Source organism: Hyperolius riggenbachi, chromosome 3 (assembly GCF_040937935.1).
Source record: "Hyperolius riggenbachi isolate aHypRig1 chromosome 3, aHypRig1.pri, whole genome shotgun sequence".
Lineage (NCBI taxonomy): Eukaryota > Metazoa > Chordata > Amphibia > Anura > Hyperoliidae > Hyperolius > Hyperolius riggenbachi.
Window position 1 is genome coordinate 98,758,569 of NC_090648.1, and position 24,610 is coordinate 98,783,178.

General features: G+C 44.5%; 1 protein-coding gene across 1 annotated transcript in view; it reads left to right on the plus strand.

Annotated features, from left to right (window-relative positions):
* The window catches only part of PEBP4 (phosphatidylethanolamine binding protein 4), a 101,926-nt gene extending 83,317 nt beyond the window's left edge, over positions 1-18,609 (plus strand). The window contains exons 5-7 of the mRNA XM_068274669.1: positions 6,612-6,657; positions 12,275-12,391; positions 18,292-18,609. Of these exons, the coding sequence (XP_068130770.1) occupies positions 6,612-6,657; positions 12,275-12,391; positions 18,292-18,380 (252 nt within the window). The 3' untranslated portion in view covers positions 18,381-18,609. The remainder of the gene's footprint in view (positions 1-6,611; positions 6,658-12,274; positions 12,392-18,291) is intronic.
* Positions 18,610-24,610: the final 6,001 nt, after the last annotated feature.

The following is a 24,610-nucleotide window of genomic DNA, read 5'->3' on the forward strand; positions in this document are numbered from 1 at the left end:
CACACACACACTTATCAGTATTGCCGCTTCAGCATATGCTGCACACACTTACCAGTATTGACACACACACACACACACACACACACACACACACACACACACACACACACACACACACACACACACACTTATCAGTATTGCCGCTTCAGCATATGCTGCACACACTTATCAGTATTGACACACACACACACACACACACACACACACACACACACACACACACACACACACACACACACACACGGCTCTTCTGTGGTGTTTCAGTGTAAAAGAGAGAATGCATCAGTATTAGGCTCAACACACACCATACAATCTTGGTTGTTCAATCTTACCACTTTCATGTAGTATAAGAGATTATCCAATCAATCATTCAAGGTATTTTTTAATCTGTTGGCCCTTATACTACATAGATTTGGTAAATGTGTACAACCAAGATTGTATGGTGTGTGTTGAGCTTTACACATTTCAATATCTAATGTAAACCTGCCATAGAAAGTGAGCATATGATGAGAAGAAATGCAGAATCAGTGGAAGCTGCATGTCCAAATGATCAGTTGCTCCAGAGATGCAGGTTACTGAAGTCAAAGCTTAAAGTAAATTGATATACAGATGGACTGCCTAGATATATAACATGCTTCTTGTAATGCACGTGTTCAGCCCCACGTATTACTGTATTTCATACATATCCAATAATGCAGTTAAAAATCAATCTACTTGTCACATCAATCACTAGAGAAGCATGACTAAAGGGCGGATCAAATTTGGACCTATCCCTATGTGGTTGCCATGTGGCTAAATGGAATCTGAGGGGGCAGGGGTGGAGAATTGAAGGAGGGGGTGGGAGGGCTGAGAAGGGAGGGTTAGGAAAGGCTTGGGGGGGGGGGGGGGGGTTATGATGAGGGTGGGAAAAGCTGGGGAGGGTGGGTTATGATGAGGGTGGGAGAAGCTGGGGAGGGGGGGCATGAGGCAAGCATGGGGTGCAAGGGGGCTGATGAGGGCATGAGTTGAGCAAGTGGTACAGGAGTGGAGTGAAGAGATCAGGGAAGCTGATGAGGACAGGGGGGCATAAAAAGAAGGAGAGGCATGAGGAGGGTTTGGGGTTGAGGAAGGCAGGAGGAACATGAGAGCAGGGGGCTAAGGAGGGCAGGAGGTGAGCAGGGGGAACAAGAGGGGCATGAGGAGAGAAGGGGGGGCTGAGAATAGTGAGGGGCCTGAGGAGGGCGGGGGGGGGGGTGAGAATGGTTGAGAGGCTGAGAATGGTGGGTGAGGCTGAGGTGAGCTGAGAATGGTGGGTAGGGCTGAGAATGGTGGGTGGGGCTGAGAATAGTGGAGGAACTGAGGAGGGCTGAGAATGGTGGGTGGGGCTGAGAATAAGGGAGGAACTGAGGAGGGCTGAAAATGGTGGGTGGGGCTGAGAATGGTTGGGGGCTGAAGAGGGCTGAGAATGGTGGGTGGGGCTGAGAATGGTGGGTGGGGCTGAGAATGGTTGGGGGGCTGAAGAGGGCTGAGAATGGTTGGGGGGCTGAGAATGGTTTGGGGGCTGAGAATAGTGCAGGAACTGAGGAGGGCTGAGAATGGTGGGTGGGGCTGAGAATAGTGAGGGGCCTGAAGAAGGCGGGGGCAGAGAATGGTTGGAGGGCTGAGGAGGAGGGTGGGGGGACTGAGGAGAGCAGAAGAAGCTCAGGAGGTCATGAGAGGTTGGAAGCTCAGGAGGTCGTGAGAGGTCGGAAGGCAGCTCAGAAGAGCAGAGAATATCATGCAACAAGCAAAACAGAATCCTGCAATCATGTCTGAAGACTGGCAGATGCCATGTACTCATGCACTTCTTGCTGCCAACACCCATTCATCAATTCACATGAAGAGATGGTGAATCATTTTGAGTTGATGCAATTGTTGCATTTGATTGGCCCAATTCCAAGCTGCGCACATTTGCATAAAATTAACATAAAGCTTACATCAATTCAAAACCATTTTACTCCCACTAACCATCTCTACACACAAAAACACCAACATGTTCATGTGCGTCTCAGCATGGTCATAAGGCCTGGTCATGTGCAGCTTTGTGCATGGGGGTACTTTCCGTCACCGGTAAAATGGTAACATTGCAGCCATTGGATGCCACTTGGAATGATTTTTCTTGCAATTGATGAGATGCACTTACCAGGGTGGGAGCGTGAGCATCAGTGGCAAGTCCTTGGAGTTCTCTTTTGGGCTGCAGCCCCTCCATTTGATGAGATTCCAGGACTGACCGGCACTTAGCATGGAGACCAGGAGGATTCAATTCTTCACTGCCATCAACCAAAACAGGAGGAGAATATTCTGGCCTGAAAAGAGAATCAACATGAAACGTAGTGTCAGGAAGTTGAGTTGACTCTCCTTTCAATAGGAAAAGGACTAATGAACCCTGGCCTCAACTTTTTGGATGGGCAGCTGCTTTTGTGATTAGCAGTAGATAACCGGACAATGGCTTCAATTCATCAAGCATTACCGCATTCGGTAATGCTAAAAACAGCTGACTTAAGGGAGCACTTTAGAAAATGTTAATTCATCAAAGCTGTTACCGAATGAGAAGCTGAAATGACACAGCAATGAGATAAATTACCGACATGTGCTCAACAAATGTTAATTCATCAAGGTTCCCACATTCGCTAACACATTCGGTGTTTATCTCAAGCTCTCCCCTGTCCTTACAGGCTTCGAAAGCCTTCTGTGTGAATGTTTTCATGATTAGCAGGAGCAGGCAGCCAATAGAAACAGCCCCTGTTCTCCTGCAAGTGCCGCTGATAGGTCACACAGGCTTCTCCACACAAGCTTTCAGACCCCAGGCAGTGAGCAGAGAGAACGGGTCAAAATATATCCCCAGATTCCCTTCGGTGGTGTAACCCTTTCAGGCCCTGTTTGATAATGCAAAGATGCTGGTGGTGAAATCACCAAGCATGGCATTTGTAATGTCTCCAGGAAGTTCATCTACGTTGTGGCAAATAAATAAAATGTTAAGAAAGACTGATGGACAGATTCAGAGCTGCAGAGGCAGTACAAGTAACAGTAACTATAACACCTTTACATGTAAAGGGATGTCTGGATGCCTTCTATTGTTATCAGCTTGTAACAACACAGGGACATTCCAAGCTGCTCTGCACCACTCTGCTGTTATCTAACAGCCTTTGATGAATTGAAGCCTAGTAGTTCGGTAACTTAACGAACCTCTACCGCACATGGGAAAATATTGATGAATTAGCACAGTGAAGTGTAAAATACCGAATGCGGTATTTTAAGGACTGGGGTTTTGTTATCGAACACCCTTTGATGAATTGAAGCCAATGGCTTCAATTCATCAAGCATTACCGCATTCGGTAATGCTGAAAACAGCTGAGTTAACGGAGCACTTAAGAAAATGTTAATTCATCAAAGCTGTTACCGAATGAGAAGCTGAAATGACAGAGCAATGAGATAAATTACCGACTTGTGCTCAACACGTCAGCAAATGTCAGTAAATGTTAATTCATCAAGGTTACCACATTCGCTAGCACGTTCGGTGTTTATCTCCAGCTCTCCCCTGTCGTTACAGGCTTCGAAAGCCTTCTGTGTGAATGTTTTCATGATTAACAGGAGCAGGCAGCCAATAGAAACAGCCCCTGTTCTCCTGCAAGTGCTGCTGATAGGTGCTGATAGGTCACAGGCTTCTTCACACAAGCTTCCAGACCTCCCAGGCAGTGAGCAGAGAGAACGGGACAAAAGATATCCCCAGATGTCCTTCGGTCGTTTAACCCTTTGAGTCCCTGTTTGAATATGCAAAGATGCAAGTGGTGAAATCACCAAGCATGGCATTTGTAATGTCTCCAGGAAGTTTATCTACGTTGTGGCAAATAAGTCAAATGTTAAAGAGGATCTGTAACATAAAAAGATCCCCTGGGGGGTACTCACCTCGGGTGGGGGAAGCCTCCGGATCCTAATGAGGCTTCCCACGCCGTCCTCCATCCGTCAGGGGTCTCGCTGCAGCCCTCCGTGGAGTCCGGGCAGCGGTGACGTCATTATTTACCTTCCTGGCTCCAGCGCAGGCGCTCTGACGGCTGTCGGCTCCGAACTACACGGAAATACCCGATCGCCGTCGGGTCTGCTCTACTGCGCAGGCGCAAGTTTCCGGCGCCTGCGCAGTAGAGCGGACCCGACTGAGATCGGGTATTTCCGTGTAGTTCGGAACGGAAAGCCTCCACAGCGCCCCCCGCTGGAGCCAGCAAAGGTAAATATTAAACTAACAGTCGGCACAGTCGCCGGCTGTTCGGAGGGCTGCGGAGAGACCCCCGTGGGACAGAGGACGGCGTGGGAAGCCTCATTAGGATCCGGAGGCTTCCCCCACCCGAGGTGAGTACCCCCCAGGGGATCTTTTTAATGTTACAGAGTCTCTTTAAGAAACACTGATGGACAGATTCAGAGCAGCAGAGGCAGTATAAGCAGGGCCGGTTTAAGCAACAATGGGGCCCCAGGGCAAAATAAACCTGGGGGCCCCCCCCAACATATACCCCGGAACAAAAATCGGCATTAAGAGACCTTTTTTGCAGCTGGTATAGTCAGGGTGTGAAGCCCCAATCGGTCAGAGCTCCACATTCTGGCTATTCCAGCCTGCATGGGGAACAAGGGGTTGAAAAGTTTCAGGAGGGGGGACCCCACAATTTTTTTTTTAAATTCCTGCACTCTAAACGTAAAAAAAAAAATAAAAATGGGAAAATAGGAAAAAATGCCAGGGATCTTCATACAGCCATATTGCGGCTGTATAGCGATCCCTGGCCAAAGCGCTGCGGCTGCGTATAGACCCCCTGGAAACCCCGTCAGGAAATTTATTGCGCTTTCGTTTGATGCATGTAAAATTACACTACCGTTAGGTTTGCTACTAAAAGTGACATTTACCGCATTTAAAAGTATACTTTTTTTCTTTCGAAACTTTAAAATCGATTTTCTCAAAAACTATAAGGTCTTTTTGAAAAATTGTTTTTTCCTCTTATTCCTAATGATCTCCTGAACATACCCTGCAAATTTAGGGTTTCTAGCATTTAAGGTGGATTTGCTATTAACCATTAAAGTCGGTAGGTTTTTAAATGTTTTTTTTTCCTTTGAAACTTTAAAATCGATTTTCTCAAAAACTATAAGGCCGATTTTGAAAATTTTTTTTTCCTCTTGTAGCCACTGGGGGCCCCTACAAGCTCTGGGGCCCTGGGGCAGCTGCCTCCTTTGCCTTAATGGTAGCGCCGGCCCTGAGTATAAGTAACAGTAAATTTAACACGTTTACATAAAGGGATGTCTGGATGCCTTCTATTGTTATCAGCTTGTAACAACACAGAGACATTCCAAGCTGCTCTGCACCACTCTGCTGTTATCTAACAGCCTTTGATGAACTGAAGCCGTAGTACTTCGGTAACTTAACGAACCTCTACCTCACATGTGAAAATATTGATGAATTAGCACAGTGAAGTGTAAAATACCGAATGCCGTATTTTAAGGACTGGGATTTTGTTATCGAACACCCTTTGATGAATTGAAGCCAATGTTCCCAGGCTTAAAGTGTACCTGAGATGAACTGGATAAAAGGATTTTGTATTTACTTGGGGCTTCTCTTAGCCCCCTGTACTCCATCAGCACCCTTGATGTTCTCCCAGTCCCATCTGCTATGCCGCTGTCAGCTGCGTCGGCTCAGTCGTGGACTACTATACATGCGTAATCCCGGCCATATGCACTCCCCAATTGCGCAGTTTAAGACTAAACCCAGAATAGCGCATACGCAGTGTTTGCAACCCAGCTGGACCGCGGACTGCACAGCAGATCATACCGGGAGGACATGGAGGGAGCTGACGGACTGCAGGGGGCTGGAGGAAGCCCCAATATGTTTATGGATGTGGGATTTGCACACAAGTGGATCAACGGACTACACAATATGGCTGCATTCAAAACAAGTCGTTCAAACGACTTGTATACACGTGTCCAACTGCACGATATCAGCCGTGTAAGTTGATCCACCAGTTGGATCGGGCAAACCGCCGTCATCAGTCGCTCATCTAGTAGTTTGTCACACATACACACACACCCAACTATCGTCCAACAGACTAAATTTGGACAACAGTTGGGTGGAAAAGTTGCACGTGTGTTTGAGCCTAAACTTGTATATCAAATTATCACACACTTTAAGAGAAATGTAATTCTGTATCCCTGGCAATAATAGGATTCCCCGTCTCTCAGCATTCCATTCAGCAGATCTCCCTTCAGTCGGGGCACCTCTAGCTACCTAATACTTGGGGGCACCTCTAGCTACTCAATACTGAGGATAGCTTTGGCTACCTAAAACTAAGGGGCACCTGTAGCTACCCATGATGGGCAAGGGAACTATAGAAAAAGCGACAGCTGGGCCAGCCAGCACACTTGCAGTGTGGTTTGGAAGGGGTTTGTAGGTTCATGGAGGGCAAAGTCTAGGGTGCCAGAACATCTGTGCCTATAAGCTCCTGTGAGGTAAATCCAGGCCAGGGTACATAAGTTCTGCTCTGGTGTGTGAGGGGCCCATACAATGGCTGCTCTGTGAAGATTGCATTTCTCTGTTCTTTTAAACAATATCCATTTTTATTTAGGGCGAAGATCTTCTGACTGGCAAAATTATAAAAACAATTTTATCAGGTAAGACTGTATGTTACTAATCTGCTAATCAAGCTCTAGTATATAGTCAATGATAATTTCATATATTTCACATGGAACGCAGAAAACTACAATATATACAATAATACAAAATATATTAAACAAGCTGACACATCATTGCATTCCAGCGGATCTGGGGGTGTGCTTAGCTTTCAGGGAAAACAAAGGGATGATTTGTATATTTCAGCAGTGTTGCACTGGGAGACATCTCGGAACTCACTCCAACCTGAATTATTGCAAATGCCTTCTGTTTTAAGAAGGCAAACATTTGTTTTCCATAACATTTTAGTAAGCGGGCTTTTTGGTCCATTGTAGCCCCTTACACACTCCTAGGAGTTCGGGTTCATCATGAGCTTGCTGGGTACTCTATAACCGAAAAATACAAAGAATGTTAGATGGCCCATATAAGGGGTAAAATGTATACATATACTAGGGGTTGCTGATAAGTTCCTGGCATTGCCCAGAAAGAAGAAAGCAAGAGTTATGAAATGACATTTTTTTCAACATATTCTCCTCAGACTGGTGCACTTGGTACTTCAATGTTGTAGCTTTCTAGAACATTCAAATAAGTCATTTTGGTCAAACCAACTCTCAGGAGCAGGTTGAACGTCAGAAATGTTTTCAAAACATTTCCTTTTCAGGTATTTCTCCACTACAGCTGCACGCTGTGCTGCAGCACACCTCTATACATTGTGTCCAGTCTCCCTTCCTGTAGTGGAGAGGAAATGAGGGGACCAACCCAGCTATGGACCAGATACATGCTGACTGGCCCACTGCGCTTCTCTGTGTTTGCAGAGGAGGTGTTATCATGGCCACACTTGCTAAGGGAATTGGGATGGGAGTTGAAGTGGGCACCCTTGTTGGGGACGGGGGTTACCCAGTCCACAATTTTTGGGGAGAGGGTGTCATACTGTTATGGGGAAAAGGGCATTGTGCTGCCCACAGGGACGACGGCACAGAATGAGAGAATGTTATCCTACAACACAGAGATGAAATAATACAAATAACTTGTACATAATTTAGTGGTCTGCTGCACACATGCTAGAGTCTCGACTGAGATGGCCTAAACAATCGGCTTAGCTGAGGATTATCAAGCATGTGTAAGAGGCTTTACTTATAGTAGGCAGCATAGATAGATTAGCAGATACCTACACCTATGCTTCATGGCATACCTAGAAAGTAGCTGATTAAGGCTGAATTTACCCAGATTTGTTTTGAATCGCTTGGAAAACCACATATAGGGGTTATCTAGATATTATAAGTTGGCTGTCAGCAGTTATGAGGTGGCTAAACCAGGCATTCTAAGCAGCCCATCATCAAGACAAGACAAATAACATGTAGATGGCGCTTTCTCCTGGCAGACTCAAAGTGCCAGAACTGCAGCCATTACGACACACTCTATAGGCGGTAGCCCAAGGTCTCTTTACTGAGATTTGAACCCTGGTCTACTGTGTCAGATGCAGAGCCCTTAACCAGTACACTATCCAGCCACTAGCCATATATCAGATGTGGCTCAGGGCAGCTTCTAAACACCGGTAATGCAGTTGGTTTTTGCCTCCCCATAACCATGCCACCGTCCAACCACTCTTATTATCAGCAATGGCAAACACTGGCATTTTCATACGAGTGGTTGGTAAACCATACAGTTTACAGCAGGGAAACAATCTGGGCCAACAAGGTCTGCCTAAGTTTGCCAAACATTTGTCAAATGTGGGGACATTAATTTCCTAACAAAATAACTGCCAAAGGTTAGTAAAAATCAGACTATATACACTATGTATACTGTGTCTGAATTGAGTACCCAGCAATTTTTGTTGTGTAGTTAAAATGTCTTACTTTTATTTTCCCTGGACTCATGATTATGCCTACATCTGTGGCCACATGATTATGCCTACATCTGTGGTCACATGATTATGCCTACATCTGGGGTCACATGATTATGCCTACATCTACACTCCAATACATGCTGGCCCTCTTCACGTGTAGGCATTAAAAATGGCATCATTAATCATTTCAGAGCTGTGGAATGGTCCATATGAGTAAATAGAAGCTTCAAAATAGCTTGCCAAAGCTGTGCTAGGCATTTCCTGGCATTGATAATACCCTTGTGTGACAAATAAACAACAGTGTATCTCAGCGCATAGAGGTAGCATACAATCCTATTGGACAGTTATGTGGTATATGGATAACACAGCATCCGCTAGTAAGTCACATAAGTTTCCTGCTTCAAAGTTTGAAAAGAGCAATACAGTACCTCCTTGCGCACTGGTTGATACTTAGCTTCTTTCAAGGGTACATATGATCTTGAAGTAATCCCGATATCCCGGGCGAGTAATGGCTCAGCCCAAACGAACAGGGAGACAAACCACCGCACTTTCCGATCAGCTGACGTCGCGCCAGGGATCAGCTGACACCTGACTTCCTGCTTCCGGTTTCTCCTTGCGTGCCACCGCAGTTCCTCACCCAACCGACCTGTAGAGGCGCAATCGATGCTTCCAGGCTTTCGATCGGGGAGTCCAAAAAGCAGGTGGTCAGGAGGGTCCAGTTCCTGTTGAGAACTCATCTCAGCTATCTACCTCCCACTGTGTCGGTGTAGTGGGCAGCTGTGCATGGTGTGATCCTGGGTCGCTCCACATCATCTGGACCTGCTTCACCTTCATGTTTCTGTTGAACGGAGTCCTCAACAGGAACTGGACCCTCCTGACCACCTGCTTTTTGGACTCCCCATTCGAAAGCCTGGAAGCATCGATTGCGCCTCTACAGGTCGGTTTGGTGAGGAACTGCGGTGGCACGCAAGGAGAAACCGGAAGCAGGAAGTCGGTGGTCAGCTGATACACAGCGTAACGTCAGCTGACCGGAAAGTGCGGTGGTTTGTCTCCCTGTTCGTTTGGGCTGAGCCATTACTCGCCCGGGATATCGGGATTACTTCAAGATCATATGTACCCTTGAAAGAAGCTAAGTATCAACCAGCGCGGAAGGAGGTACTGTATTGCTCTTTTCAAACTTTGAAGCAGGAAACTTATGTGACTTACTAGCGGTTGCTGTGTTATCCATATACCACATAACTGTCCAATAGGATTGTATGCTACCTGTATGCGCTGAGATACACTGTTTATTTCTTCATCCATTGAGGCTTGGAACCTGCCCCCATCTTCCAGCAGCAACCATATTCATACATTGCGCTGTTCTTATTGTATCAACTTGTGTGTCAAAGATGTGACCATACCCTTTAGGCCTCATACCTACAAGGTGGGTTTCTGTCTGCTTTTTGAAATGCATGCATTTTGTGATTAATAAATGCATGCGCTCCCCAGAGCAATCTCATTATAGCATTCCCCAATGCATTGCAAGAAAAAGAACTTTATAACTCAGACTGCTGCCCACATTTCTGTGTGCCAAACACGTACATTCAATGCTATCGTTACAGCATTCAGGCCGGTTCTACACTTAATTTTGGCATTGCGGTGTGATGCCCCCTTTGCATCGCACCGCTAAAAGGGCTGGTGCACACCAGAGCGTTTCTGAAGCATTTTTTAAAACGCTTGCAGGGGGAAAACCGCTTGGCTAATGAAAGTGAAAGGGATGGTGCACACCAGAGTGGTTCGTTTTTTCCACAGACGCAAACTCAGGGGCTGCAGCATTTTTTAGATTTCTGAGCCGTTTCTGCCTCAATGTTAAAGTATAGGAAAGTGGAAAACCGCTCTGAAAAATGCTAGATCAGAGCGGTTTTGTTACAGAAGCTGTTCAGTAACAGCTTTTACTGTAACAATATATGAAATCTGCTACACAAAAACGCTCCAGAAATCGCTAGGCATGTTTAGAAAACCTCTCTAAACATGCCTAGAATCGCTCTGAATATCTGCTTCATAAACCTTGAGCGTTTTGCAGATCTGCTAGAGATTTTTGGTGTGCACTTGGCAAAATTGACAAACGTAAGAATCTGCAGCGAAGTGCTTTTCCAGGGTCATATGCATAGCCCTCCCCCAATGCCAGCTGGACATGAGGTACATCACTGGATTTCCCGCCATCCACACCACACCGTGCCCGTCGACTAAATTCCTGCATCGCCCATCAACTCCAATGACTCCCATTGCTGCGGAAGTCATACGGTAACGCGCTGCAGACTTTGCGTTGGCTTGGCGGCGTTTCAAAAGCTTCTGGGGCAACGCAGTAAGTGTTAAGGACCCATACGCTTGCATTCCTGTTGCGTTACCCTGCGGTAAAACAGGGTAACGCAACGCACACTTGCAATGCAAATGGGGCTTAAAACACAAACCAATACGAAGAAAAATGTAACCGCAAATACAGCACGTTCTATTAGGGGTTTTTATTTTTAATTCACATACATTAAAAATATGCTTGGCATCTTAGACTTAAAGGACATCGGAGGTGAAAATAAACTGATGAGAAAAACAATTGTATCTATCCTCCTTCTCCTAAAAAATACTTTTTTTTTTTTTTAGATATCCCAGTTTTATTTTATATTTGAACCTAGTTTTTAAGTTTTTACTGTTTCGTTGTCTCTACTTAATGACACCTTCATTGAAGTATGCCAGAGCTAAAATCTATGAATCAGGCCTAGTGCACACCAAAAACCGCTAGCAGATCCGCAAAACGCTAGTGGTTTTTGAAGCGTTTTTCCTTATTATGAAGCGTTTTGCGTTTTTTACTTAAAGTGAAGCGTTTTTGGTAGCAGATTACAGATATTGTTACAGTAAATCTGTTACTGAACAGCTACTGTAACAAAAACGCCTGGAAAACCGCTCTGATCTGGCGTTTTTTCAAGCGTTTTGCGTTTTTCCTATACTTAACATTGGAGGCAGAAACGCCTCCGAAATCCAAAAAATGCTGCAGCCCGGGAGTTTGCGTTTCAGCTAAAACCGACCTGCTCTGGTGTGCACCAGCCCATCGAAATAGATTACCCAAGCGTTTCCTCAGCTGCAAGCGTTCCTAAAAACACAACTGAACCGCTCTGGTGTGCACTAGGCCTTATTGACCCTTTTTACCTCTTTCCTGCTCTCAGAAGCCATTTACTGACAGGAAAGTATTTTATGGCTGTAATTCCTTATCAGTGAGGTTTATGCTGTAATCTGACCAAGTTCGACCCGAACCTGACCTGGACAGAAACTGTCACTTGCATACCTGATGTTTAACTCTTTCAGGCAGAGAAAGAAAAAAAAGGAACACAGCATGGTTATTTGTGTGCTTGGCTCTGTACATACACGTCTGTTTCATCATGTCACGTCATGTCGGTTTTCCTTTAATCACATCTTGGCATATCAAATTGCTTCATGCATCTTTGGCAGTCTTTTTAAGGTATTTTGAAGCAATTTTTATTGCCTCCCCCTGTGCACTTTTCAACTGCTCTGAAATGATTTGCAACCTTATAATTCTTTAATATCTGTGTGAACAGACCCTACCCAATAACTTTCTCACCCAGCATCCACCAGCAACTTCTTGTAAGCATTATGAGTCCGGGGTAAAGGAGAGGAAGTGCCTCCCCTCCCCAGCGTCAAAACTACTTTTGCAAAGCTATATGTTTGCTGCAGGGAGTGGAAAACATTAATCGTAGATACTCATATTTGTCCTTTCTTGTCAGAGTACTCTCGTCCCTCTCCACCTGAAGGCACTGGAGATCACAGATACCAGATACTGGTTTATGAGCAGCTTTCTGGAACGCATCCGCAGCTATCCCCTGAAGCACAGAAATCTTTAGGTAAGTTAACGCAGCAGATGAGAGGTGTAATAAGCCACTGACCGTAATTCATAAAGCAAATATTATGAGTTAATGGGTATTACAAAAGAACTGAAGTGAGAGGTATATGGTGGTTACAGTTGTTAATTTTGAGTAGTAAAATATCAGTAAATAGTACCAATATTTTACTACAACTAAACTTAAAGGGAACCAGAAAGGATTAAAAAAAGCTTTTATACATACCTGGGGCTTCCTCCAGCCCCATACGCACAGATTGCTCCCACGCCGCCACCGGGTCCCGTCATTGCCGCGAGTCGGCCAATCGGCCGGCGGACGTGGCCGATTTTTCGCATCACACGGAGCTCCCTCTTTACAAGTACGCATGAGGCTGCCTACCGCGCAGCCGCATGCGTACGGGTATGGAGGGAGCCCCTGTGATGCGGCGTACGCCGGAAGTGACGGGCCCGGTAACGGCGGTTCCAGGAAGCGGAGGATGGCGGCGTGGGAGCGATCCAGGCTTATGGGGCTGGAAGAAGCCCCAGGTATGTATAAAAGCTTGTTTCATTTTCCAGGCTCCATTCCTCTCTGGTTCCCTTTAACCCTACTCTCACACAGAACCCTCAGAACCTTCCCCTCTCCAATACCTAACCCAAACCACCCCCCAACACTTATCCACCTCCCACAAGCCCCCATCCTGATGCCTAACCTTGACCATACCGAACGCGCCTCCCCCCCCCCCCCCCCCCTGAAAATGCAAAATACCATAGGCCTCCATACAAGTATTGTTCACGGGCAACATTTGGGGGCTTCCCACTATGTTAATTGCGGCATCTGATCTGCATGCTTGTTCAGGGTCTATGGCTGAAAGCATTAGGGGCAGAGGATCAGCAGGCTAGCCAGGCAACTGATATTGCTGAAAAGGAATGTCAATATGTCCATATCAGAAGGGTTTTCTATTACATACCAACACAGATTAACGTTGCAAAATGTATATAGGACAGGGAGAGATCTGCTGCTGACACGTCATTTTTACAGAGCAGCATTAGAGCCATCCTAAAAAAAATTCACGACACAATAAAGAAAACATAACACAAATCATTTTGTTGGACATTGTCTGCAAGCGCAATAACCGCTCCTCCAGTACCACAAGCTGGTCATGTACGAGAGGTTTCGTGCTGCTGCATAGGTGTTGCCTGTACTCGCTCATGCATAGTACATCAGCGCAGTGTTCTCCTCAGGCTCTTTTAGCCGGGTGCTCCACCCAGCTAGTTTTGGTGAGCACCCGGCTGTCATCGGCTCACCTCCTCCTATGCTGTAAGCAGAGTTGCTCACAGAAGCACAGGCCCTGCATTCTCATCTCGCCCCACCCGGCTACTATTTCATGCCACCCGGCTAGAAAATATTTCTGGGGAGAACACTGCCCGCTTGCACACTGAAAGGAGTACAGCCACAAAAACAAATATGACAAGCGTTTGCCGGATATTTTTAGAGGGCCCTTGTGCAGGAACGGTGGGCTCGAGAATTATCCTGGAAGCCTCAGGACTTTCCTGAGGCTTTCCTCTACTGAGGCAAGTAACTTTTACCTTTATTTATCCTTACAAGTTCACTTTTATGCATTGTAGCCCCCAAACCCAAAATATAATGACACAGAAGCTCTCCAATTTAGTTAAGCAGTGTGAGCCCACCATCATCGATGTAAGTATGCTGTCCCTAAACATTTAAGTGAGGTGCACAAAAGAAGAGACAGGAAGTCAGAGTGGCCCCTTAACCCCCCCAGGGAAATTTTTTTTTGTCTGGGACGAGGGACCCTAACTCTGGGACAAATCGTTGAAAGATTGCACACCACTGGGTTGAGGTGCAAGGACCCATCTAAGTAATATAGCAATCAAATCCAAGAGGTCCGCACACTCACAGGATAAACTTCCAAGTTTTTATTCAGACAATGTGACAATGTTCCATTCCAACGACCAACGATTCGTTTCGGGGCCCCGTGGGGTCCCCTTTGTCAAGGCAACACAAACAGAATGGTGACGTTTCTCCACCATTGGTCACCATTCTGTTTGTGTTGCCTTGACAAAGGGGACCCCACGGGGCCCCGAAACGAATCGTTGGTCGTTGGAATGGAACATTGTCACATTGTCTGAATAAAAACTTGGAAGTTTATCCTGTGAGTGTGCGGACCTCTTGGATTTGATTCCTAATTCTGGGACAAGTCCAAGGTAAACTGGGAAGTCTGGTAATTGTAATTTACACTACATGCCGAGTAGCAAGTCTACAGTCTCTGCATTTTGCCGTATGACTCTCTGTGAGCTTATTTGTAGTTCGTGGCGAGGTCTGAATAGTGCGCTCTGTGACACTATCTCACCCTGGCCTGAAATTTTCCAGCTTGATGGATAACCGTGTAAGTACCAGCAGGCTGAGGATGGCTGTCAGTGACACAGGTCAACTAAGCAGTAACGTATGCATGCGCTCTCTCATACACACACACTCATGTATACACACGCATACATCTCCACTGAATGTGGTGACATCTTTTGGCCTGAATTTAGTTCTAAATATTGCAGGGATCTGTCATTGGTGGATAGTCTGAAATGACATAGCAGTTTGCATACAGTGAAAAATTCAGGATCCCTTCAAATCTTGGATTCGGGCAATGGGGAGCGAGGCGCGATCTTCTCCCAGTGATCTGGACAATCGGATGATGTGAGGTGATGGAGCAATTATATTGGGGATGATTAGAGAGAGTATGAAGGACAGGAGAATTGTGGCCTTAATAGCTCCCACCTACTCCTGTGCGGCCCCATTAATCTCTGGTGGGCCTGCCATGAAATTAATTGAACTTGCTGAGAAGTGCAGGGATGGCAGAAAGTGTGAGGCCCCAGCACCCGCCTCATTCCCCAATCTGAGGTGGCATTAATGTTATTAACCCACACGGCAGCAACTGCAGCTCAGGGACCTCTCGCTGTGTTCTGCAGTCTTAAAGAGACACTGAAGCGAAAAAAAAAATGATGATTTGTATGTGTAGTACAGCTAAGAAATAAAACATTAGGAGCAGAGACATAAGTCTAATATTGTTTCCAGTACAGGAAGAGTTAAACTCCAGTTATCTATGCAAAAGAGCCATTGTGTTCCACAACTTTCAAAGTCGCAGAGAGCTCTGTCTTCTGAGGCTTGTTATCTTAACTGTCAGTCACTGTATTTTTTTTTTCTCTGCAGAGGACAGGTCAATAGTTCACTAGCCTGCTCTATAAAATCATTTAAAATGCTGAGTAGTGTGTAAACTGCAAATATTAAGAGAATGAGGCAATGTTATAAAAAACACTATATAACTGAAAATAAAAATGAGGATATTTTATTTGCCCCTAATGTTCTAGTAATTATCCGTACTATACAACCAATTATATCATAATTTTTTTTTTCGCTTCATTGTCTCTTTAAACCCTGTACTTCAGTTTTTATCAGTCATAGAAAATTCCAGAGCCCAAGTAATTCTGGAGATTTGCGGGTCTGGTGATAATAATAATAATCTGAACATCTGTATAGCGCTTTTCTCCTGTCGGACTCAAAGCGCTCAAGAGCTGCAGCCACTGGGACGCGCTCGAGAGGCCACCCTGCAGTGTTAGGGAGTCTTGCCTTGAACTCCTTACTGAATAAGTACTTGACCTAGCCAGGATTCGAACCCTGGTCTCCCATGTCAAAGGCAGAGCCCTTAACCAGTGCACTATCCAGCCACTCCAAATGGAATTTGAATGAAATTGTTCATACAAGTCTAGTGTATTAACCCTTAGGGGGCCCATACATAGTACAATTCTTTATTTTTTTTCAATTAAATAATTTCGTTCGATTATTCCACTAGGTCCAATATAAAGATTTTTCCAACATGTTAGATTGGATTTTTATCGAAAAAAACCCTAGATAATCGTTTTTCTTAATCGAAAAAAAAAAAAAATTATTTTCAACCTTTCATTCAATTTGATAGTTTTGGTCGAATAAATGAGAAAATAGAACATTCTATTGTACCGTGTATGGGCACTATTAGACTATTAAAACTTTTTCCACCGGCAGTTTTGTGTGCCTATATTCCTGTGCTTTGGACGTCTACAAGGCGTTTAGTACAAAGTTTTGGTTCAGAGCCAACTACTACTTTACTTGAAATATGCAAACTAAGTTGATGCAGAAATAGGCAAATGTTGCTGCAGATCTATGCAGCTTGAATATGGACCAGTTGCTTTCACTGCAAGATTTGATTGGTTGATTTTACAATAGATTTTCATAATAATTAGTATAATTCGGTGTCATCCTATTTAATAATTTCGTCCTCCTGTGTCTGTCGTGTCTGGTATGCTTGCGCAGCACGTGGAGGGACTGCAGCCAACACAGTAGGATGGGTGCAGGAGGTCGTGGTGTGCGAGCATGTCATAGGTGGCCATGTGCGAGTGCGACAGTGCGCGCGTTGCGGGGAGGAAAACCGAGGACTATCGTCTGTTTTTGAGGGGTCGGGCCTTTACACTAGTAATAGTATAATTCTGTATCATGATAATTTGTCATAACTCTCAATCATCTCAAGTTTATTTGTATCTAAATAACAATCCTGGCTAGTTTAGACTTTGGTACATGTAGATTTGGGCCAGACAACAAATAAACACATAACAGGCACTTGAATGTAACTTTTGTAACCCCCCCCCCCCTCAAAAAAAAAACAACTGGCAGTCTAAGAGTTAAATGTTTTGTTTTTTGTTTGCCTTTACAATCTGAAATACTGAGTTTATAGCTATTTCTTGCAGGGGCATAACAAAAAATTATATCCTCCCTTCCCCCAGCAGGGGGCAGGACACTGCAGTTCATGCCAAGACAGGTAGCTATAGCACCTGTGTCCCTCAGCATATAAGGCTAATTTTGGAACTCTGGTGGTGGAGGGTATTCTATATTGGAGGGGAGGGCTGAGCCCATGGAATCAGGAAATGTGGGCGGCGGAAGTTTGGCCGCTGCCATACGGACCCAGTGAATTATTGGTAAGCAGCAGAAATTTGGGGGCCCGCTGAGTACTTGGAGATGGGGCTGCTTACCAGTAATTCAGTGGGTACCTTTGGCGGTGCCTGAATGTTATCGTGTTTGCAGGTGTTTTCTTTTTGCGGCGGGGATGGTTAAGATTAGCAATGTGGGGGCCAGGTTAAGGTCAGCCTTGGGGGGAGGGGGGGAGGAAGATTAAAGGAATACTATCGATTCACATATTTTTTTTCAATTGACACAGGAATTGTTTGGGAAGTGCTGCTAAGTACTGGTGTATACATTTTAGTAGCAACCTCTTTGTTTACTGTTATCAAAATACTTTCAAACTTTACTGACCACCAAAACTGAGGCAGACTGAGCCATGAGAAGAGGGGAAATACTTGATCAGTTAACCCTATGTGTAACTCTGCGTGTGACAGAGAGAGAGCTCCCAACAGCTGAAGCTTCTGTGTCCTGTGTTTCTGACTGACCTGTCTGAAGAGAGCAGAGGAAATGTAACTAATTGCCACAGCTTTTTCATACTGTTTTTGCTTTCAGAGTTTGATATGTTTGATATTTGCTTTCTGTAGTCTGCTTCAATGCACAGCCAGAGTTGCATATCAGACACCCCTTCTGCAATTGATTTGTCCCAATATAGTTAAATCCTACCCTTAATAAATTACAGTTTTTACCTCTGATATTTAACATGAAAAGTAGGAAAATGTTTACACAGCTACTTAGACATTATTTGCACACTGTCATTTTAGAACACTTGGGTATCGATAGTATTCCTTTAAAGTTAGTTGCCGGGTGGTCAAGGTTACACTGCTGACCTGGTGTGTGGGTCAGGTTCTGCTGAAATAAAAATGTGGAGGCACGTATCTATGTGGTTAATGTCAGTTATTAACATTTAAAATATCTATTTGTTACAGGGAAATGGGATCCCAAGGCATTTGCAGCAGACAATGGATTAGTTGGTCCTGTCGCCACCACTCAGTTCATAGCTCAGAATCCAAAGTAGGGTGAAGAGGACCTCTATGCAACAGCTGGCTGGATCCTCACACTGGCTTTGTGCAACTTCCCCTCCCATGCTTACTGAACCCTGCTTATTTCTTGCTGGATGTACTGTGCAGGGATCTTTCACATGTTGATAAAATGGGGAGATTAAGAACCTCTCATCAGGTTGTTACTGCCACCTGTGCCACCATTGTTAAAGGACACCTGAGGCGAAAATAAACGAATGAAATAAACGATTGTATCCATCTTCCTTCTCCTAAAATAACTTAAGATATTCCACAGTTTTATTTTATATTTAAATCTACTTAAGTTTTATTGTTTTTGCTCAATGACACATTCATTGAAGTATGCCGGAGCTAAAATGTATGAACTATTGACCCTTTTTTATCTCTTTCCTGCTCTCAGAAGCCATTTTCTGCTAGGAAAATGTTTTATAGTTGGATTTTTTTTTTATCAGTGAGGGTCACTCTGTAGTCACTTCCTGTCTGAGTCAGGACTGAGTCAGCCATTTACATACCTGATATTTAACTCTTTCAGGCAGAGAAAGAAAAAAAGGAACAACAGCATAGTGATTTGTGTGCTTGGCGCTGTACATACCCATGTCTATCTCATCATGTCACTGCGTATGAGAAGAATCGGCGCCGGGAGACTTGGGCGCGGGATAAAGCCAGTATATGGCTGATCCTGCTGCCGCACAAGTCCCGGCCGTGGTAATTACTATTCCCCCTCCAGGCCACCATGGATAGTGGGGAATGATGTAATTTGGCTTCCAGCTATTGCTGGAAGCCGAATTACAGGTGTTTTAAATGTAACTTCAGGTCCGTATTCTGACGGCGCCGAAGTCACACTCTGTGCGCTGCTATAGCCGTAATACCTATTACGGTCAATGGTGGCGCCGGCTGCGCCCAAGTCTCCTGCACTGGCTTCTTAGTGTTCGCATGTCACATCGGGTATCCTTTACAAAATGGAAGAAAAGAAAACCCTGTATAATAGCACCACTCAGGACAATTATGGATAGTATCAAAACATATATATCTATTATTAAATAATTGTGTTTGTAAAACACGGCACTTCACATATTATCCATGATTTAAAAACAATTAAAATTGGGAAACAGACCCATCAAATACTCTGCCCAATTACAATATATCCGCAATGCATAGTATATACCTACTAAATGTAATGAAAAGTGAATCAACTCCTCAAAGGGCTCAGTGCATGAGCCCTAATCGGAATGAACCCGGGTTCAGTATTGAAAGACAGTGTTTAGATGAGAATACCTCACCTCAATATACCAATTGTGTTAATATATCAATAAATTATATCACATAATTTGCACAAAACCTACAGTTCCAAAAATATAAATAAGTCTCCCTCCCACCTTGAAAAAGCGGGGTAACTCCCGCGAAACTAGTGGGTCCGTTTGAGGGGATCCTTTACCGCACTCTGCCTACCTCCTTTATGATTGACCTGGCTAATAGCTTTGATCTTTATTTTTATGTATTTATATTTTTGGAACTGTATATTGGAATTGGTATATTGAGGTATTCTCATCTAAACACTGTCTTTCAATACTGAACCCGGGTTCATTCCGATTAGGGCTCATGCCCTTTTGTTTTTAAATCATTGATAATTTGTGAAGTGCCGTGTTTTACTAACACAATTATTTAATAATAAAGATATATATGTTTTGATACTATCCATAATTGTCCTGAGTGGTGCTATTATACAGGGTTTTCTTTTCTTCCATTGTGCATTGTTGTCTAAACCCTAGCACACTGCAGACTTATGTGGGAGTAGCGTACGCACTCTTTTGAATCTGGTATCCTTTAAGTAACAATCCCCTCTTGACCTTTAAGATTCAGGTAAACCCTGGTCTTGGTGTTACAATATTTCTCCTCCATTCAAAACTTTTCAAAAAGAAAAACATTGGCCTCAATTCACTAAGCAGTTTAGACTAGTCTACTAATGGTTTTTAGTCTACTGATGGTTTTGTGTAAATCAGTTGCATCAAGAGGGAATTCACTAATATTTACCAAATGTTTTAGACCTGGTCTAAAACATTCAGTAATTAAATCGGTAAAGCAAGGAAAATGATTAAAAGATGCAGTTCACAAACGAGTAGCTATGACTGACATCATTCTTCTCTGATGAGCTCTCCTCTGGATACAATTAAACTCCTGCACAATTAATTCATAACATTCCAGCCTCAAGTCTAAAATACCTCACAGAATTACTTTACTGACAGAAATCAGCTGGTCTAATCTCTTTCAGAAAAAGTGGTTACTGCTTGTTTGCCTATGTGAATTGTATCTTTTGATCATTTCCCCTGCTCTACCGACCTAATTACTGAATGTTTTAGACCAAGTCTAAAACATTACACCAAACCATCAGTAGACGAAAAACCATCAGTACACTAGTCTAAACTGCTTAGTGAATTGAGGCCATTGTCTAGAGTTCCACCTAAAAGCTGGGTGCAAGCTAATGTCTGCCTGCTGTAGGGCGAGGATGCCTGGCTGTACGTGATATACAGACAGCAACAAGGCATCTTCCAGTGGTTGATGGAAATAGACGAAGAAAACCAAAGCCTCCTCTCCCCCTTGAAAAGACTCAAATGATCTAACCATGTTGAAGAGTATTTTAAAGTGAACCCGAGGCAAATCTCGAGACAAGAAACATACACCTAAGAAGAGGGAAGCCTCAGGATCCCCCAGAGCCTCCCCACAACCTCCTCCTGACTACTGCAGCTGCTTGGGACCCTCCTAAAGAACGCGATTCGCACTGCTCTTCATGCAGGAGCATGGCCGTACTGTGTGTGTGCAAGTATGGCTGGGCATGGGCAGTAGCACAGAGCCATTTGTGTATGAGCACCTCCGGCATACCGCGCAGGCATGGACATACTTGCACAGGCGCAGTATGGCATCTCTTGTGCATGCAAAGGAGCACAGTCATGATCACAAATCCAACAAGCTCTTGTTGGTTTTTTTTTCGGGGGTCCATGAGCGGCAATGGCAACCTGGAGGATGGCATGGGAAGCCTCTACAGGATCCAAAGGCTTCCTTCTTCTTAGGGAAGTACCGGTATCCGGTTTTTGACCTGAGTATAGGCTTTACTGCGTTTTGTGGAATATTTGTGATGCACAAAACGGTAAGGACAACACCAGCAGAGTGCAGAAACTGCTGTGTTTTTTTGAGCATCTGTGCTTGTGTTAGTCAATGGGGTTGGAGGAGAAGAACCTGCCCATCCATCTGAAAGCAAACTTGTGGCAAAATAAGGGGTTAACTAGATACTTACCTCAGTAGTGGGTCCAGAGACTTCCTAGATCTCCTCCTAAGCCTCAGTTGCTGCCTTGTACCCTCTTCTCGTGGTTCCACTCCTATCCACTTACAAGCTTATCTGTACTGGGCATGTGCAAGTTAGGTCCACACATGCCCAGTAGAAGGAAGCGCTACTGCACATAGGAACAAAGGAGTAAAACTATTGCATGACCAGCATAGATAAGCTTGTAAACTGCGGGAGAACAGCCATAAGAAGCATATATAACAAGCTGTTGTTGAATATGTTAAGCGGGATCCAGTGCTGGAATGGTGGAGTGTAAGAAGTCCGGGACAGCATCTGGATTTTCCTGAGTCTTTCCACTACAATGGTAACGATTTGAATCAATATGGGGTGGTCATATTTGGGGCTTTTTTTTAGTGGCTTCACCAGCCTCCCCTCCAGGTTGGAACTATACCCTAATTCACGGCTTAATGATGGAGGTTCTGTCCAATCTGTGAGCCTTTTCAGGTGTGCTCCCCCATGGCCGTGTGCAGGAGCCTGAGCCGAGAGCATCCTGGGCATACGTGTTACAAATGCTTCTGTTGCTCTGACTGAACAGAGATTACAGCTTTAACATAGAGAGGAAGCCAGCAAAGCTATGGGGCCACTGAAGAAACTCCAGGAATGGCTCCCTCATAAATGTTTACTTTGTTCACATACTCCTTTAAAGACTTCCTAGAGGTACCATTGACAGAAAGTGAATTAAAATATCCCCAGTGAGGACGCAGTCCACTGTAGAAACTCTTAAGTGGTTAAAATATTTTACACTATCCAAAAAATGTATTTATTTTTCTATCCTGGAGCTGGGCCATACAGAATTGATGTGGGAAGTGATATAAAAATTGTGAAGCCAGTTTATTTCTCCTATTGAGTAATAAACTAAAGAAACTGTGCAGATCCATGTAAAAATTGTTGTGTTGTGTTAGCCTAGTTTAGGGGACTCAGCAGGAATCCTCATAGGGAACAGATCTCCAATCACAGCACCCTCTACAGCACGAAGCGTTGTGATTGGCCAAATAATGTGGGCGTAGTTTACTACAACCTATCTGAAACCTAAACGTTTGAAAGGGTGCTGCCCACGCAATCACGTTAGTGGAATTTCCCTATGAGGTTTCCTGCTAGGCTCCCTAAACTAGTCTAATGCCCAAACTGCCACCACAACCCAAACAAATGGCAACTTATGAAGGGCGTGTAGACCTGGACACAGAAAGGTCTAAAGATGGGTATGCACATTCATTCTTCACTGGCCAATTCTACCACTTTCATGTAGTACTGAGAGCTTACCTGCACAATCTGTGGATCATGCTATCTGGAAATGGTAAAACTGGCCAATCAAGATTGAATGTGTGTATACTAAGTTCACAGTGAGGTGTTACAGTGCGATATAATGACGGAATTTTAACACACAAAACTGCACTTCAATTGTAATCTATGTGACATTCAGAGTGCATCTGTTTCAATACGATTTACTGGCCTACAGTACCCCATCACCAATGCATTACAGATTAAAGCGTGCATTAACAGTGGCAGTGAAGCAGACTCTTCATTCACTGCATCCTTATCCTCCATCGCTATATGTGATGCAACGCGGATAACATGTGATGTGACCTTTCTGCTCAGTTGTGTTCCTGTTTTTGCAGGGAACGCAGCTTCTTACGGTGATCCTAGCCTTAGGGTGCTTAGTGGTGTCCTGACTAGAGGGACGGTAAATGGTACAGATGGTTAATGGTAAGCTAATAATTCTGGCTTACATGCAAGTTGGACCAAACAAATGCATGTCCTGCTGATTTTGTTAGGCCAAATTCCAAGATGCATATACTGTATAAATCAGGAAATAGCCAAGCCTGATCAGGTCCGCTCGACTGCGCAGGCAGGAGCCATCTGAATGTTCAGTAGAGCGGATCCAACTGGCTCAGCTATTCCCTCTGGAGCCCAAGCGGAGAGCCTCTAGAGCACATTCCTGCATCGGCTGATGATGATAGTATCGTTTACCTTTGGGGATCCCAGCCCTGAAATGGAGGAATCAAGAGGGTCAGGAAGCCTCATTAGGATCCAGAGGCTTCCCCCTCTCAAGGTATCTGTTTTTTAAATTAAATTAGACTTAGGTTTACGTTAAGCACTATTCAGCACCAAACCTGCGGACAATGTCAGGGGGAGTTTTCCTTCCTTGAGCTTAATGATGCTTTTTATGTGACTCTGATACTTCCTCCTTCAGCTTTGGAAGGAGGAAGTGCTGGAGTCACATGAAACATGCTCGAAAGTGTAAGTAAGTGAACTCCCCGAGCCTGTCCGCAGGTTCAGTGCTGGAGTGTCGTGCTCGGGTGAATTCCAAACCATGTTCTGAATTCAAACACTAGCACGACTCTGGAGTCCAGTGAGCCTTCCTGGCTCTCTCTCTATCACCTCATTCCAGAGCTGGCCCCGGTGAAGTTCTCCGCACCAGCTTGGCCAAATGCATCTTTGGGCAGTCTTCAGAAATACTAGCATCCCCGAGTACTTCTAAGATGCATGGATCCATACTCCGCACGCATGAGTTCAGACTCACGTATGCACAGTAAAGATGCGAGTGCTTCTGAACACTGCCGAGGAATCCCTAAAGGTGGCCACTAACAGTCCAATTTCTATGGAAAAATCGTTCGAGTGATCAGAAATTCTGATCGGACGAAAAATCGTTCACTACACCATCAACGAACCAATCTTTGCTTCCTATCAATCACAACTAACAAGAAAATTCAAATTTTGGTTTGACAAAAATCCAATCGGACGACTATTTTTATAATCGTTTGTAATCAATTGTGCCCATCAACTGAGATTATTTACAACCAATCCGATCAGAATTTCGTATCGCTCGAATGATTTTTCGCTAGAACTTCAAAGGAGGACAGCGGTGAATGAGGGGGCGGTGCAAAAACCAGA